This window comes from Diospyros lotus, chromosome 15, assembly GCF_014633365.1.
Source record: "Diospyros lotus cultivar Yz01 chromosome 15, ASM1463336v1, whole genome shotgun sequence".
In the NCBI taxonomy this organism is placed as follows: Eukaryota; Viridiplantae; Streptophyta; class Magnoliopsida; order Ericales; family Ebenaceae; genus Diospyros; species Diospyros lotus.
The window spans coordinates 28440177-28457592 of NC_068352.1; the positions used below are offsets into that span (position 1 = coordinate 28440177).

At 43.2% G+C, this 17416-nt stretch overlaps 1 protein-coding gene across 1 annotated transcript; it reads right to left on the reverse strand.

Moving 5' to 3' along the window:
• Window positions 1-10257: 10257 nt before the first annotated feature.
• On the reverse strand, window positions 10258-12377 carry LOC127791697 (uncharacterized). Its single transcript, XM_052321675.1, has 2 exons — window positions 12252-12377; window positions 10258-11052 (listed from the first exon to the last, which is right to left on the reverse strand). Exons 1-2 carry the CDS (start codon window positions 12375-12377, stop codon window positions 10258-10260), a joined length of 921 nt encoding a protein of 306 aa, XP_052177635.1.
• Window positions 12378-17416: the final 5039 nt, after the last annotated feature.

Below are 17416 nucleotides of genomic sequence, written 5' to 3' on the forward strand. Positions count from 1 at the left end.
AATGCTATTTTCATGCTTTTCAGACCCCAAAATTCATCTGTGCAGCCTTCTTCTGCCTCTAAATTGGATTGCCCCCCAACCCATTACACATAAATCTTAGCCTCTTCAACAATTTTTCCTAGCCTTCTAGCCCTAAATAAGCATCCAATCAGTTGGTATTCTTATAATACCAGATATGTCCTATATCAATAATTCTTCAGATTTTGGTTTTTCTCATTATATTTACAGCTTGGAGAGAACCCTAAAACTGCAGATCTTCCCATTGAATGAAATGTTATAAAGCACTGGTCAAAAACAAACAAGATACATACTCAGAACCATAAAACCAGCAAATTTCCAATATACGCAGTGATAAGTTTACTTAGCATAATCAATCATCCTTACGAACTGACGCACTCTGAGTTCATTCATTTGTAAATGGGACAACAAAGCTGTTGGAATTTAGAATGAAGCAACTAAAATAACCACTACATAGCTAATTCTTGTCAAAATTTAAATTCGCTCTCTCCGGAAACGTAACCTAATCCAACTTCGGGAAATTAATAAATCATTTCATCACGCTCGTCACAACTCAACACGAAATTAAAGGATTCCATTACATTAACCAACTGAATCGAAGTGAATGTATCCCCAGCGTAACAGGAAGCGAAAGGCCATGTGCATAATCACATTGTATGCGCAATTGAAATAACATATCAGATTAGAGAGGAAAGAAAAAACACACTAACCGATCCATCCAAGTCCAAAGACTGCAGCAACAATTTATATCCGGCGGTGGATTTGAACCTGATCGGGTCAGGAGCGACGTCCTTGGGCTGGCGCCAGCCACAGAACACGCAGACGGCCGACTGGAGGCCCCTGAGAAGCCGGCCTTGGCAGTTCTTGCATCGGAGGTACAGAGGCGACGGGTCGAATCCAGCGACCGATTCGCGGAGCGAAGGAAGGTGCGGGAGAGTCGGATCGTCCGGGTTGTAGGAGGAGAGTCCGGCGTCGTTTCGGAGCCGGAGCTGGACTTGCCGGATCAGATCCGGCCGTACTTCGATGTCCATCGTCGCCTTCTTCTTGCTCTGTGGTGCTCTCACACTCTTTCTAGATCAATCTGTTTCTCTCTCTATATCTATCTGCTTACATATATTTCTGTGGATTTTGGCGATCTGGCAGCGGCGTTCAATTTCACGGGATGAAATTATTGTTTCGCCCTTTATTACTGAAAATTACCAAAACCAATTGATAAGTGTGTTTTGACTGTTTTCTATTTTCAGTTTTAAATTTTTTCTTTTTTATTTGATTTTTGTCGACGTTCAATTTCAGTCGACCATGATTCATTTTAGACCGTCGTGAATATCAAGAAGAAGAAAAGGAAACCAAAATTCCAAACGTGAGTCAACACCAGAATTTTTACTTGGTTCGGCCAGAACGATGCCTAGTCCACGACCGCACTCTGATTATTCTCTCAGAATGGCAGTATCTGATTATTCTTTCTATCCCCACCCCTCATGATATCTTCAACTCTTATTTATATTGAGGGGCTTTTACAATTCAGATAACATATAAAAATACAGTGATTGTGTAATGGGGGACAAACAGCATTTATCGCCTTCACAAGACTGGGAATGGAATCCTCATTACGAGGGGCATGGGCTGTTACAGATAAAATGAACAGACCCTACCTCTGTCTTCTCAGCAGCTTTGTCACTCATGCGAGCTGGAGGTTTTAAGCCAGCGACCTGGATGGTCCAGCGATCTGGAGGATATTCCTGGAAGCTCGTTAGTCGATTGTTGGGAGCTTATCGGGAGCTCGCCAGATGCTCACTTTACAAGTTTCGGATTTTCAGTAGAGTCTAGACTTTCCTTAACGAGGTCGTCTGGGCCTTCTTGGTCTTGAGTGATTGGGCCGGTCCATTGCACCGAGTCTGGCCCATGCAGGGTGATGCGGGAAATACATATAACATAAGCCCCCCAATTCGTGGCGCGATCTTCGTGCCGGGAACTGACGCGTGCCAGCTATTCTTCCATCCCTCCGACTTCTGCCCAATTACTTTAAGTCTCGTCGTTCCACGCAGCATGCTTTGTCGGCAGCGCATTTAATGCGTACTCCCTCCCATTTCTGCGCATGATTACGCCTGTGGGACCCACAAGCTGTCGTGCGACCGCTGGATGTGGAGCATGTGATAAGTCGTCTTTTGATCCGACGGTTGGGATGGACCAGGCCATCAGTATAAATAATGGGGAATGTCCCCTCGTTTCTTCTTTCATGCTATTTTGAAATTCTCTCAGACTTCTGCCTTCCTACTTTCTCCTTCTTCTCTTGAGGCCTCCATTACCGTCGTGCTTTCAGACGTCCACCATTCTCGTCCGGTGCTTGGTACGAGCCTCCTTTCAGACGTTAGGCGTAGCTGTTTGGTAAGTTTGTCGTGACTTTCTTTTTCTTTTTGTGAGGCCGTCCACCGTTGGTTAGCCGCCGGTGGTTTCTCTAGCTTCATCGATCGATATCGTCCTCATTTTTGGAGAAACAACACGATTTAGTTTGGCGTTTGCTGGGCCTTTAGGCACAATGACCTTAGGATTAGCTTTTCATGGAATACCGGGCTTGTGGCTGTAGCCCCCCCCCCCCCCCCCGCCCTAGGCAGTACCCCTTTGCAAAGCGCTCGACCTGGAAGATCTAGGGGATGTTTTTAGGGTTTTTCCTAGATTCTTGAGGTCTGGTTCGCAACTTGCAACCTAACTGTTCTTTCTTTTTCTTCGTAGATGTCTAACCAATACCATGGGAATTCAGGTCAAAAGCGCTGCAACTATATCATAGGAGAAAACGACACTTCGAACTCTGAAGATTATCTCATCATGGAGGGCCAAAACTTAGAGGGTGTGAGCTCAAGGTCCGGGGAGGTCGTCGTCCTGACCTCTTCGGAAGCCGAGCTGGAGGTTCAAGATCAGCTCACTAGAGGGAGCGCTGGTCGCGCGGTCTTCAAGAGATTCTCATCCAAGGCCAAACCTCACGAGGTGATGGCTTGTGCTCGGGAGTTTCGTCTCCCCAGGAGCTGCCGAATATACATCCCTGCTTCGAGCTCCCACGCAGCCTACCCGCCAGCCAATTTCGTAGCCGTTAGCCCTCAGCACCTCGAGTCTGGCTTTAAGTTCTCAGTAGCTCCGTACCTTATTGCCCTTTTGAACGACGTCAAGCTCGCCCCCTTTCAACTAACACCGAACTCGTATGCCCAACTCACTTCTTTAGCCGTCTTATTCCTTACAAATAATCTTCCTCCCCCTTCGTCAAAACTGATAAGATTTTTATTTTCTTTCAAAAATGCCAAGGACGGGCTGTATTACCTGGCAGCTCGTCCTTCTTCGTACAAGGCTGTCCTTCCTCAGGGTAAAGTGAAGGGGAAGTCCAACATGGGCGATTACAAGTCCAGTTGATTCTTCGTGTCTTGCCCTTCGCTTTCCCTACTTAGGAATTATGGTTTCGCACTGGCCCCTGGTAAGAGAATATCAGCTCGCATGAATCTTTCCTTTCTTTCTTGAGTACTTGTTTTAACTTGCTCATGCTTTGATGCAGATTTTGAGGGGAAGAAATCGACTTTATCGGCTGAGGAGACTGACGTCCTTGGCAAGCTTGTGGCTGCGGGGTCGAGTTCGGAAATTCTTGAGCTTTCGAACGAGCTACTTCGCGAATACGAGCTTGCCCCTCCTCTTGGCACTGAGACTATCGAGGGAGATCACTTCAGGGACTTGGGCACGGAGATTCTCCCTTCCGTCTTCCGAGTCCCCAAACCGAGCAGTTCAAGAGAGGAAGCCGACCAAGACAAAAGCATGGTTGATCTCGAGCTCCTCCAGCCGAAGCGTCCTAGGGCGAGGTCGGGCACTACCTCGTCCACAACCCCGAGCTCTAGCTCACAGGGTGGCAGGTCGGAGCTGCCGCAGCTGCAATCACGCCCTCAGCAACAGCAGACTCAACAGCCGCGGGGGGGGCAGCAGGAGCAGCGGCAAAGAACTCTGCCCCGTCAACCCCAACAGCCAAAGCAGACTAATCAGCAGCCAGGGCATCGGGCCCCTTCCTCTCGAGACCACGGTTCGAGTGGGGCCCGTGGGAAGGAGGTCGCAGCGGAGGTTCGAGACGCCCCTGCCGCCAGCTCTAAAAGGAGGTCGGACCAGCCGCAACAGGGGGAGGACATCAGGGCCAAACGGGCTAGGGTCCATGAGAAGGAGCTGGCCCTGGAGGCCCTGCCAGGAGGGGTCTTTGTTAGTCCCCTCCTGGATTCCGTGCTCGACTTCCTGGGTGCGAACTCGAAGCCCCTCGACGACCCGAAGTTAAAGGGGATCCCTTTCTGTGATTTCGTGACCCGTCACAGCCTGGTGGTAAGTGGTAATTCTTTATACCTTGGTTCCTTAGCCTACTCTTTAATGAGCTAACATTTCTTCTTTTGCAGACTTCTCTTACTGCCGTGAAGCTCCGAGTTCAGTACAAAGATTTTGAGGAGCAGCTTCAGTCGGTGAGCATGTCCCGTCAGGCCAAAATAGTGAAGCTTGAGGACGAGAAGAATGCCCAAAAGGCTGAAATAACGAAGCTCTCGGACGAGAAGAAAGATCTCCAGGTCGAGCTCCTTGCCACCCAAAAGAAGGTGGAGGGTTCCTTGACGCATCTGAGGATGAAGGTCCAGAAAAATAAAGATCTCGACGAGGAGCTTCGTAGGTCGAAGAACATGTGGGAGCTTGCCAACTCCAGGCTCACCGGCGAGCTAAATAGAGCGAAGGGGGAGTTGCAGAGGGTTGAGGAGCGACTCAAATCAACCGAGGCGGAGCTTAGGGCGGCAAAGGAGGAGCGGACACGGGCAGATGATCGTCCTGCCAGATGTGAGGAGCTCGCCAAGAGGACCATTGATGACATAAAGGCGGAGGTCGGAGCGCGGATGGACGCTGCACGCCGGGAGACCAAATCCGACACCTGCTCGGCATTCCTGTACACCCTTTGGGTGAACCATCCTGAGATGGATTTCTCCTTCTTTAGTGCGCAGGTCGTCGAGGAGGTGGCTCGGTATGCTGCCGAGGACGCCGACGATGCCACTCCCCTTGCTTCGTCTGTGGTCGCAACGCAAGCTCCTCAGGTTGAGGCCGAGCCATCCGGGGCTGTCGAGGCTCAGCCTGGTGAGACTGCCAGGGAGCCTCCTGTAGGGGTTGCCGAGGTTTGTCCAGCCAGGGCTGTCGAGGTCGATCTTCAGCCGACTCTATCTACTGTAGCTCACCCTATCGAGGTTGATCCTACAGAACCAACCGCCCCTCCTAGCTAGGACTCCCTCATGTGTATATATATATATATATATTGTAATGTGAGCTTCATCTAATTGAAATAAGCATTTTCTGTACTTTGTGCACGTTGCCTCAGATTTCTTTGTGAACTCAAACTAATCAAACTTAAATTCTAACGAAGTACTGGCATAATAATTTTTTAACCAATCTTCACGATATTTTTTTTTTTTTGAAAACAACTTCAACGAACTTCCGGATACCTTAACTTAAAAAATTGTCTCAGAGGAAGTCTTCATGAATATAATCTTGAGAACGAATCGTTTGACAATAGGTCTAGATAAATCCAGAGTATTCCCGGTACGTAGACTAATATGCTCAAACCAGCTCGTCGATGATAGTTGTAATAACCAACGCGAATACTTATACTTAGGCGTTTTCCAAGAAACCCCTATCCAGCATGTTTTGACAAAATAATGAGAATCTTGCCGAGACGTATGTAAAGGCAGATTGACTCGCGATCTCAGATATTATATTCAGCTGACACGGTTGAATATGCAAAATTTGCTAGGATATGAGATTGTGTCGTGACCTCGACTGGCATATCGAGGCTTTTAATAAGTTTCAACAAATTGGGAGTGAACACTCAGGTAGATCGCCGACCATGGCTTTAAGCCAAGATAGAAGGACCCCAACTAGTGAAAACTCAACTTGTACTACCAAGATATATGTTCAAGCGGGTCATAGAGCGACCCCAGCTAACACATCATGGTTTGTTATTTCGTTGACTTGCATGGCCGCGAATATGTGTCCAGGTAGTCGCGTTACGGCCTCAGCTAACACCTAGCGGCTTTTACAAGTTTTATTTGAACCGAGGGGGAATACCCAGGTAGGTTGCAGACCATGGCTTTAAGCCAAGATAAAAGGACCTCGGCTAGCGAACCCGAGTTCGGAGTTACTTGTGGAAGTGGTTGCTCAATAGGTTCCAAACCATGATATTAAGTCAAGATGAATGGTTCTTCAGCTCGCAAACCACGACCTGAGGGAGGGACCAAGGTGAATGCTTAGTTAAGTCGTAGACCGTAGCATCGTGGCTAGGTTGCTTAGGCCCCAACTTGCAAACCATGGTTTCTCGACTCCTCATTACGGGGGCATTCAATCGAATACCAATAAGAATAAAGTGCAATGAAAGTTCATAAATTCTAACCAGAATCATGAAAGTTATAAAAAAGACGGAGTATAGGCAAGAACAATTACATTTATTTGAAATAAGGACGAAGGTGTTCCGCATTCCAGGCTCGTGGGAGAGGAAAACCGTCCATGTTTGCCAGATGATATGCTCCGTTATTCAGATTTTCCTTGACGACAAATGGACCTTCCCAGTTAGGGGCTAGGGTGCCATCGCTTGTTGCTCGTGCTCCCGGGAGTACTAAACGTAGTACCGGGTCTCCGACGTTGCAACATCGAATTCAGACCTTCCTGTTATAGTATCATGCTATCCTTTGTTGATAAATGGCGACCCTTACGCGAGCTACTTCTCTCGATTCCTCGAGCAGGTCCAAATTAGCTGCCAGCAACTCGTCATTGCGATCTGAGCTGAAGGTGGCCCTCTAGTGGCTGGCCACTTCATTCTCAGCGGGGATCATAGCCTCTGACCCATACGCCAATGAGAATGGGATTTCTCCAGTGCTGCTTCGAGCTGTTGTTCGATAGGCCCATAGCACTGTTTGCAGTTCATCCACCCAAGCCCTATTTCTAACTTCAAGCTTTGTTTTCAGGGTCTGCTTGATTATTTTGTTGACAGCTTCAACCTGCCCATTGGCCTGGGGGTGATCAACGGCGATAAAACTCTTTCGAATCCCCATTGACTCGCAGAATTGGACGAATTGCTCGCTGGTGAATTGGGTTCCATTGTCCGTTATTATTTGATGCGGCACTCCGAACCTACAGATTATGTTATCCTAGGTAAATGCTTCTACCTTCGCACTGGTGATCTGTGCGAGTTCTTTGGCCTCTGCCCATTTGGTGAAGTAGTCAACCGCCACTATGGCATGCTTGCACCCTCCGCGAGCCGTAGGGAGTGGTCCGATTAGATCCATCCCCCAAATGGCAAAGGGCCAAGGGCTGCTCATCTGCTGCAGGTAAGCTGGTGGAGCTCGTGGAACCTTGGCGAACCTTTGACACTTCTCACATTTCTTGACCGTTTCTATGGCATCTTGCTTTACTGTGGGCCAATAAAACCCTTGTCGGAGGGCCTTTTGTGCCAGCGAAAGTGCCCCTGCATGATTACTGTAGTGGCCCGCATGAATTTCTTCTAACACAGTCTGGCAGTCGGTGCCGTCGATGCACCTCAGGAGCGGGGTTGAGAACCCTCTCCTGTACAGTCTATCATCGTAGATGCAATATCGAGCTGCTTGAGCTCGCATACGACGTGCTTCCAACTTATCTTCCGGCAGTTTCCCGTGTTGCAAGTATTCTAGAATGGGAGTCATCCATGAGTTTTGGGGCGCCGTGATCACTAGCATTTCGACTCGTTGTTCCGTGCTTGGGGTTGCCAAAAAATCGACAGGTATGTTTCCCAAGAATTCTGCATCCCGGGCAGTTACTAGGCGAGTTAATGCGTCCGCATGAGAGTTCTGGGAATGGGGGATTTGGTGCATTTCATATTCTTCGAAAGTGGCTAAGAGTTCGCGTACCTTCTGCAAGTATGCCACCATCTTTGTGTCTCTGGCCTGGTATTCTCCCCGTACTTGGTTGACAACCAGCTGAGAGTCACTGAAGATCTGCAAAAATTCAGCTCGTATCTCTTTTGCCAGGCGGAGTCCTGCTAATAAGGCTTCATACTCGGATTCATTATTGGTGGCCAAAAAATCGAACCTCAGGGCCCAGAGGATTTTGTGACCTTCGGGACTTATTAGCATAACCCCGGCTCCCGCTCCTTGTTCACTTGATAACCCATCGACGTATAGTTCCCAGGACGGTCCTTTTAAGTTCTCCGTTTCCTCGTCAACTGGCCCAGTGAACTCGGCAATGAAGTCTGCCAAAGCTTGACCCTTTATCCCCGTCCTTGGTTTGTACTTTATGTCGAACTGAGCGAGCTCGATAGACCATTTTAATAAGCGACCTGAGGTGTCTGGCTTCTGTAAGATTTGCTTCAGCGGGTATTTGGTCAGGACTTCGATCTCGTGAGCTTGAAAATAAGGTCGCAGCTTTCTTGATGCCATTATTAGACAGTAAGCCAATTTTTCGATTGGGGCGTACCTTGTTTCTGCATCAATTAGGCTTTTGGAGATGTAATAAATGGGGTGTTGCACCCCCTCTTCCCCCCGGACGAGGGCCGCACTGAGAGCCTGTTGGGATACTCTCAAGTACAAGGTCAACCTCTCTCCTTCCTTAGGTTTGACGAGTAGTGGGGCCCGTCCCATGTATTCCTTTAGTTGCTGGAATGCGAACTTGCATTCTTCTGTCCATCTAAAGTCTTTCTCCTTCCTTAGAAGCTCGAAGAACGGGGCACACTTATCAGTTGCTTTTGAAATGAAACGGCTCAATGCCGCGACCTTCCCATTGAGGCTTTGTACCTCCTTCTTCCTTAAGGGCGACCTCATGTCAAGTAAAGCCTTAATTTTGTCTGGATTGTTTTCAATGTCTCTGTTGTTTACCATGAACCCAAGAAATTCCCGGAGGCTACCCCAAAGGCGCACTTGAGCGGGTTGAGCTTCATCTGATAGCTCCTTCATCTGATAGCTTCTGAGGACTCCAAACATTTCTCCCAGATCGAAAACGTGGTTCGTTACTTGCTCGAATTTTACCAGCATGTCATCAACGTATACTTCCATGGTTCTTTCGATTAGTGTCTCGAACATTGTATTGACCAACCTTTGGTAGGTCGCGCCAGCGTTCTTCAATTCAAAAGGCATGACCTTATAACAATAAAGCCCCTGGTCTGTAATGAACGAGGTGTGCTCTTGATCGGCGGGGTTCATGGGGATCTGGTTGTATCCCGAATAGGCGTCCATGAAACTAAGGAGCTGGTGACCAGCCGTTGCATCTACGAGCTGATCGATTCTGGGGAGAGGAAAGTTGTCCTTAGGACAGGCCTTGTTCAGGTCGGTGAAGTCGATGCAGGTTCTCCACTTCCCATTTTTCTTTTTTACCAGGACTGGGTTGGCCACCCAGACCGGATAGTAGGCCTCCTTGATGAATTTGTTTGCCAAGAATTTGTCCACTTCTTCTTTAAGAGCGGCATAACGTTCTGGGGTCATTGGCTTCCTCTTCTGGCGCACTGGCCTGCAGCTAGGATCTAAGTTGAGCCTGTGCAACATGACTTCTAGGGCGATTCCCACCATATCCTCGTGGTTCCATGCGAATACGTCAATGTTAGCTTTAAGGAAATTTGCAAGTTGGGATTTTACCTCAAGGGCTAGATTCTTTCCTAGCTTGAGATGCCTTTCTTCGCCCACCTCGCTGACCGAGATATTTTCGAGCTCTTCCATGGGACTGGTGGGTTTGTCGCAGTCAACCTCGCGAGGATCCAGGTTGTGATTAGCCTCCCACTGGCTGGTTGGTCGCGGGCCGTCTTTTGCGATGATATTTACTTTCTTTCCTTTTGCTCCCATTTTCAGGGCGTCCTCATAACGTCTCGCGAGGTGCTGTTCCCCTCGTACACATCCTACTTTGTTGGGCGTCAGGAATTTCACTATAAGCGACCTGGTTGAAGTGACTAGATCTAGGTCGTTCATTGCCGACCTTTCAAGCACGACGTTGTACGTTGAGGGGCAGTCTATGATCAGGAACTCTGCCTAGGCGGTGGCCTGGCGATTCGCGTCCCCGATGGTGAAGGGAAAGCTGATCCGACCGGCAGGGATCACTCCGTCTCCCGTGAACCCATAGAGTGGCTCTGGGGACGAGGTCAACTGTTCTGATCCCAAACCATCTAATCGAAGCATGCTGATAAGTACTTTGTGTCAACGAATTTGTTGAAGCACCTTGTGTCCTAGTAGAACTTGCAAAATCATTCTACACATCAAACGAATCATCTTCTTTGCTTGTCTTGTTGTCAAGAGGAGTCATGCTGTTGGTTTGCCATTGATCATCCGGAAACCAATCAACACTTGAAGGAGTGTCTAATTTATCTGCTGCTATCCCATCCTTACTCTTGATGGTTGCCTCAACATGTCCAGTCAGGTTAGATGCCGAGAAGTTTGAGTTATTCCAAAGGTCATCTTCACTCCAGTCATTAGTAGTTGAAGCCAAAAGTGTTGAAGCATCCTTCAGTCTTTCATCTTCCAAGTTTTTTCCAGGTCCAAAAACTGAATCCATGTGTGCATACAGGTCAACCGTAGAACCTAAAAAAGCATCAAATGATCCTGAAGCTTCATGCTGATTTCCAGAATCAGTATACTGAAAATCTGCCTTCCAACCAGAAAAACCATCATTGTCTTTTACTTCAGAAGAGCTGGACGCTGTTACAGAATGCTGAACGTTCTGAAATGAGCTAAGATTTTCCTGCCTGGGAAATGCTTTTATTTCCACATTATTACTCAGCCTGTCAATTGCATGTTGTCCTTCCGATGAATTAGAAACCATGTCCCTCTTTAAACTGGGAAAAAAGTTGTCCAAATCAGTTCCAGCCAAGTTCAAAGAACTTTTGCTGTGTGTGGATAAATTGCTTCCAAGACTATGCTCTGATTCTTCTGTCTCAGTTGGCCATTTTATTTCTAGATTTAAGAGATTAGATAATGAAATTTCATCTTTTGATGTATGCTGCCCCCTGTTTAGTTCATTTTCTTCAATGGAAGGTCCTACAATGTCCTGTTTCAACAAAAATCCCTAATCAATAACAGAACTCATACAAGGATTTGAAAAATAAAAACGAGAGAACATAAGGTTGGCCTACCTCCAAGTCTAAAACACAGGAATTGCACTGCACATCTAGGAGCCCCTTCTAATAGAACAAACCCCCCACTTCACCATCAAGGAAACAAATGAAAGAAAAAGGAAAATGTAGTCATAATTTTCCTTTGATAACTAGAAGCCATTTCTTCCTCTCTATCCTAACAGTCAATTTCAAATTATTATTTCCGTAATGCTATTTCCATGCTTTTCAGACCCCAAAATTCATCTGTGCGGCCTTCTTCTGCCTCTAAATTGGATTGCCCCCCAACCCATTACATATAAATCTTAGCCTCTTCAACAATTTTTCCTAGCCTTCTAGCCCTAAATAAGCATCCAATCAGTCGGTATTCTTATAATACCAGATATGTCCTATATCAATAATTCTTCAGATTTTGGTTTTTCTCATTATATTTACAGCTTGGAGAGAACCCTAAAACTCCAGATCTTCCCATTGAATGAAATGTTATATAGCACTGGTCAAAAACAAACAAGATACATACTCAGAACCATAAAACCAGCAAATTTCCAATATACGCAGTGATAAGTTTACTTAGCATAATCAATCATCCTTACGAACTGACGCACTCTGAGTTCATTCATTTGAAAATGGGACAACAAAGCTGTTGGAATTTAGAATGAAGCAATTAAAATAACCACGACATAGCTAATTCTTGTCAAAATTTAAATTCGCTCTCTCCGGAAACGTAACCTAATCCAACTTCGGGAAATTAATAAATCATTTCATCACGCTCGTCACAACTCAACACGAAATTAAAGGATTCCATTACATTAACCAACTGAATCGAAGTGAATGTATCCCCAGCGTAACAGGAAGCGAAAGGCCATGTGCATAATAATCACATTTTATGCGCAATTGAAATAACATATCATATTAGAGAGGAAAAAAAAAACACACTAACCGATCCATCCAAGTCCAAAGACTGCAGCAACCATTTATATCCGGCGGTGGATTTGAACCTGATCGGGTCAGGAGCGACGTCCTTGGGCTGGCGCCAGCCACAGAACACGCAGACGGCCGACTAGAGGCCCCTGAGAAGCCGGCCTTGGCAGTTCTTGCATCGGCGGTACAGAGGCGACGGGTCGAATCCAGCGACCGATTCGCGGAGCGAAGGAAGGTGCGGGAGAGTCGGATCGTCCGGGTTGTAGGAGGAGAGTCCGGCGTCGTTTCGGAGCCGGAACTGGACTTGCTGGATCAGATCCGGCCGTACTTCGATGTCCATCGTCGCCTTCTTCTTGCTCTGTGGTGCTCTCACACTCTTTCTCGATCAATCTGTTTCTCTCTCTATATGTAACTGCTTACATATATACTCTCTTCTGTGGATTTTGGCGATCTGGCAGCGGCGTTCAATTTCACGGGATGAAATTATTGTTTCGCCCTTTATTACTGAAAATTACCAAAACCAATTGATAAGTGTGTTTTGACTGTTTTCTATTTTCAGTTTTAATTTTTTTTCTTTTTTATTTGGTGTTCATTTTTTCTTTAAAATCAAAAGTTTATAAGATTAATAACATTTTCATTTCTCTTTTTTTATTGTTAAAAGTCCATGTAAAAAATAAGATTAATTACCAAAAATATTAATTCTTTAATTTTTAATTATATATTAAACTTTTAATTTTTTTCAATAATAGAACTAAACTTTTAATTTTTTTCAATATCAGAACTAAACTTTTAATTTATTTCAAAATGTGGGTCGTCATCTATTTCTCATTAAAAAATTAACAATTTTGAATGTTATGTACATTCACATTATTAAATATATTAAATTCTTAATTAGCATCAATTAAATATTTAATTTCATCCATCATATTTAAGCAAATAAGTGGTTTTGAAGAAGTCAACTTGTTCACATACTTATTGACATTTCATGTTACCTTATTCACACAGTTAATTTTATTAAAACTACGTTATTTAATTAAAAATGACATATAAAAAATTAACAGTTTCTTTTAATAATAATAATAATAATCTTATGACAATACATATTTAATACAAATTGAAAGTCTAAACCTAATATTGAAAAAATTAAAAATTTGGTACATAATTAAAAATATAATAAAATGTAAGTTTTTTTTGTAATTAATCCTGAAATATACAACTACTATTTAATAGTTAAAGTTATCATTGTTGAAAAGGTAGGACAAAATAAATGAATAATGAGTTCTTGGCTCCATTTGTCTCTTATATTAGAATAGGACGGGTAGTAAAATTGCAAAAATATATATATTATTTTTTTTAAATAAAATTATTTTAGGTTGAGTATTTATGGTACATTTTTGCTCATAACAAGAATTTGTCTAAATTTATAATAATTTTATCTGAGTTTATAGTAAATTTATTTAAAATTAATAATAAAATTATTTATTATTATAAATTGTTATTAATCTTAAATAAAATTATTACAAATGTAAAGAAAATTCTTATAATTTTATGTGTATTACTTCAATTTATAAAAATTATTTGTAAAACTTGTATCATACAACATTTCCCTTCAATATGTATGTCCATATATTACATTCTATGAAATAAATATCACCAATTTTTGCTATCCTCGTCTTCAATTTCGTTGTTTCCATTAACGCATCGCTTATTCTCATTTGTCGTTTGCCAACCATTAGATCTATCGTTCAAAGTCAACTAACATATTACATTCTATGAAATAAATATCACCAATTTTTGCTATCCTCGTCTTCAATTTCGTTGTTTCCATTAACGCATCGCTTATTCTCATTTGTCGTTTGCCAACCATTAGATCTATCGTTCAAAGTCAACTCAATGAATTTAGGGGCCTTAGATGAACAAATTTGACGAGACCTTTTCAAGAGTATTAATTTTTTTTATAATAAAATAAATAATACACATTTTTATGAGAAAATTTTATCATTTCATTAAATTAAAAAAAATCAAGTTTAATCTACTATAAAATACAATAATTTCTTAACGATAGTGAATTTTCAATTAAAATATAATGTCTTAGAGATAGAAAAAAAAAAAAAAACCAAACAACCTACTACAATAAATTAAAAACTAAACTAAATTTTCTTAAAATTCTAAGAAAGTCAATTGTAAGTCGAGCAAAAAATTGTATATTCATGATTTTCCTATAGAAAAAAATAAAACAAAACAAAATATTAAACTAATAGCATTAAAAATATAAAATTCACCAATAATGAACAAATTTTAATTCCACAAATATGTGCTAACCTATGTTCAACTTTATGTAAAATTAATTTTTTTGTCTTTTGAGATGCAAAATTTTTTATTAAATATCGATAGTCAAGTTTATCTAATAAATCATGTTCAATAAATAATATAGATAATTCATTTAATCTTTCTTGTGACATAGTTAACCTCAAATATGATTTTATTAACTTCAATTTTGAAAAAATTCTTTCTAATTGTGAACAATATTCTATAAGTAATATATGTAATATCCTAGACTTTCAAAAGGACTCAATAGTAATTTTAACTTGGGTCAGAGGTGAAATTATCAAAAGATTAAGGATTTAAATATAATTTCTTATAGTTATGAGATACCAAATCGACTGCAGGGAATGCCCTGGAATATAGATGTCTAAGGAAAATGATGTGGTACTGATGAGTATCCCAAGATATGATTTATGGTATTAAAAGAAATCAGAATCGAGAAACTTTTCGGTACATCTTCGATTCAGGCTGAAAAATCGAATGGTTGAAAATGACTTCTGGGAAGCTGATGAGACCCTAGGGGTAGTTCAGTTTTGCAAATGAGGCAACCCTGAGGTGTTTTTAAGTGGAGAAAAGGTCTTGTGTAGGCTCAGGGACAAAATTGACCTTTATTGAGTAAATATCGATTATTAATTTTAGAGAAATCAAGAGTTTTGAGGCTTGATGGTATTAATTTAAGGCCTTTGAGAGCCTAAGTGTAAATAATAAAATTCCTTATGTAATACCCAGGAATAATTTGAGGATAAAAATGATATTCGATAAAGGGCATAAATGGAATTTTGGAAAAAATAGGACTATAGGGTACACTAACGCAGCTTTGGACGACTGAATTAGTCAGAGGGAGTACCCCGGACCCTAGATAGCCAGGGAAAATGATATAGTATCGACAAGTGATTTAAATTATGATTTTTAGTGATAAAAGAAATGAGATCGGAAACAGTTTTCGGTACAACGAAAATACAGCTGCCAATTAGGTCGTATTACCGAATTGTTATAAACGATGTCCAAAAAATCAACAGAGAGTGTCAAGGACTAGTATTCGATGTATAGAACAACTCTTAAGTAGTTTCAGGTTGAATCGAGTGGATTTGAGGTCAAAACGATCAATCGGGCCTAAGTGTAATTTTTTGAAATTGCCCGAGGGAGGTCAAAACGGTAATTTTTTGGGAGTTTCAAGGGAGAAATGAGAAGTACTAGTCTTGAAGGCCCTAGTGATGGTGCTAGAAAGGTCAGGGGCTTGAGGTTAAGGGCCAAAATGCAAAAGAAAAATTTCAAGGGGCCAAACTGCAATTTTCAAAAAAATTGCTCAGAGATGGCAGATTTGGCCGAAATTTGTGGCCGGAAAATCCGGCCATTTGGCAGCCTAGGACCGTCAGGGAATGGCCTAGGGTGGTCTAGGAGGCGTGGGGAAAAACTTTTGGCCGGAAAACGGCCACATGGGGGTCGATTTTTGCCTATAAATAGCCAAGGGTTTCGGCCAATTTTGAAGCACCAAATGGCTCGGGTTTGAGGGCGAATCGAGGGAAACCAATAAGGGGCTTTTGATCCTTGAGGGAAGAGGATCATTTCTGGAGATTTTCGGAGGTTTTCGAGTTGGTTTGAGGGAGTTTCAAAGGTGGCCGGAAAAGCGAGGCGGACCGCGCTATCGCCGCCTGTAATCGGCCGGTTGGTGGGCTTCCCGGTGGCCTTTCAGCTTGAAACCGGTGGGGTTGGGATCGACTCTTCAAGGGCTTTCGGACGGTACCGATTTCGGGGGCATCAGAGCAACCGCCGACGACCAGCTCGCCGGAGAAGACAATGCGCGTGCAGTACACGCGCTGACCTCACTCGCAGCAACGCGCCTTGGCACGTGGGGGCGCGTGCCACATAGGTAATTTTCGATTTTTTTCCAAAATTCTTGGAAAATTATTTTATGAATTATTATGTAAAAATATTTGAGAAAATAGTTGTGTAGATATTTATTTTGGATTATTAGAGAAGAAAAATAGGAGAAAAAATAGGAAATATGAGAAAATTAAGGAAAAATTATAATTGTTGGATAAATATGATGATTAGGGAGCCTTGAGGATTGAGACGAAGTGACTCGTGTGAAGTTCAAGGTGGGCACGCAAATCGAGGCATACCGCGCTTTTCAAGAAGAAATTCGAATTGCGCCTAAAGGTGAGTGGTTCTACCCGAAAAGACTTATAGTGGCACGTGAATGGTTTATTGCAAGTGTTCATCCCTATGGCTTGGTTTACTATGATGGTCTGTCCAAATGGTTATTTACACATGCATTGAATTTCATACGATAAATTGCATACATTGAGATGTTGATTTTATGATTTTTCGGCATTGGCATGTTGTGTTGTCCATGTGGGACGTGGGTTGTTAATCTGTGACGTAGCTCTCGAGTGTCAGCACTCGGAATGCGTGCCAAGGGTTAATGCTATGTGACCCACTTGGGACGGGGCTGAGACGAACTTCACCCTACGAGACTCAAGTGGCGGGGCTGAGAGTGGACACCACCCCGATTGTTGGATCAAGTGGCAGGGCTGAGAGTGGACACCACCCCAGATTCCTTTGAGCAATAGCATTAAGGCCGAGGTGTCGTTGATTCTAGGGATAGTGCTGATGTGATACTCTTGAGGCTAGGGTTGCGACGGATTTTGGAATGCTTTTGAGTAAAAGCGTAAAGCCTAACAATGACAATGGGGTGATTCCATGGTTCATATGTCGAGGTTGTCCCTCTTAAGTAGGATCGGTTTGCCAATGGGTCAGTGTGGTCGTGTCGCCTTTAGAGAGATTGTATTTTCCCCAATTAGGGTTAAATGCTGTGTGGGATTCTCTTAGGCTGGTGCATGTCAGGATTTATCGGTTTATGCATATGATTTTGCATATCTACATGAAAATGTTTTTGAACTCTCACTTAGATGATTCAGCATCTAATTTGGATTATGTCCCTGGAATATTCAAACGTTCTAGGTGAAAACAATGGCGCCAAGGGAAAGAATGTCATCGAGATGTAACTGCTATGTTTAGTTTTATTAGGTTTTGTCTATGAATACGACGTTC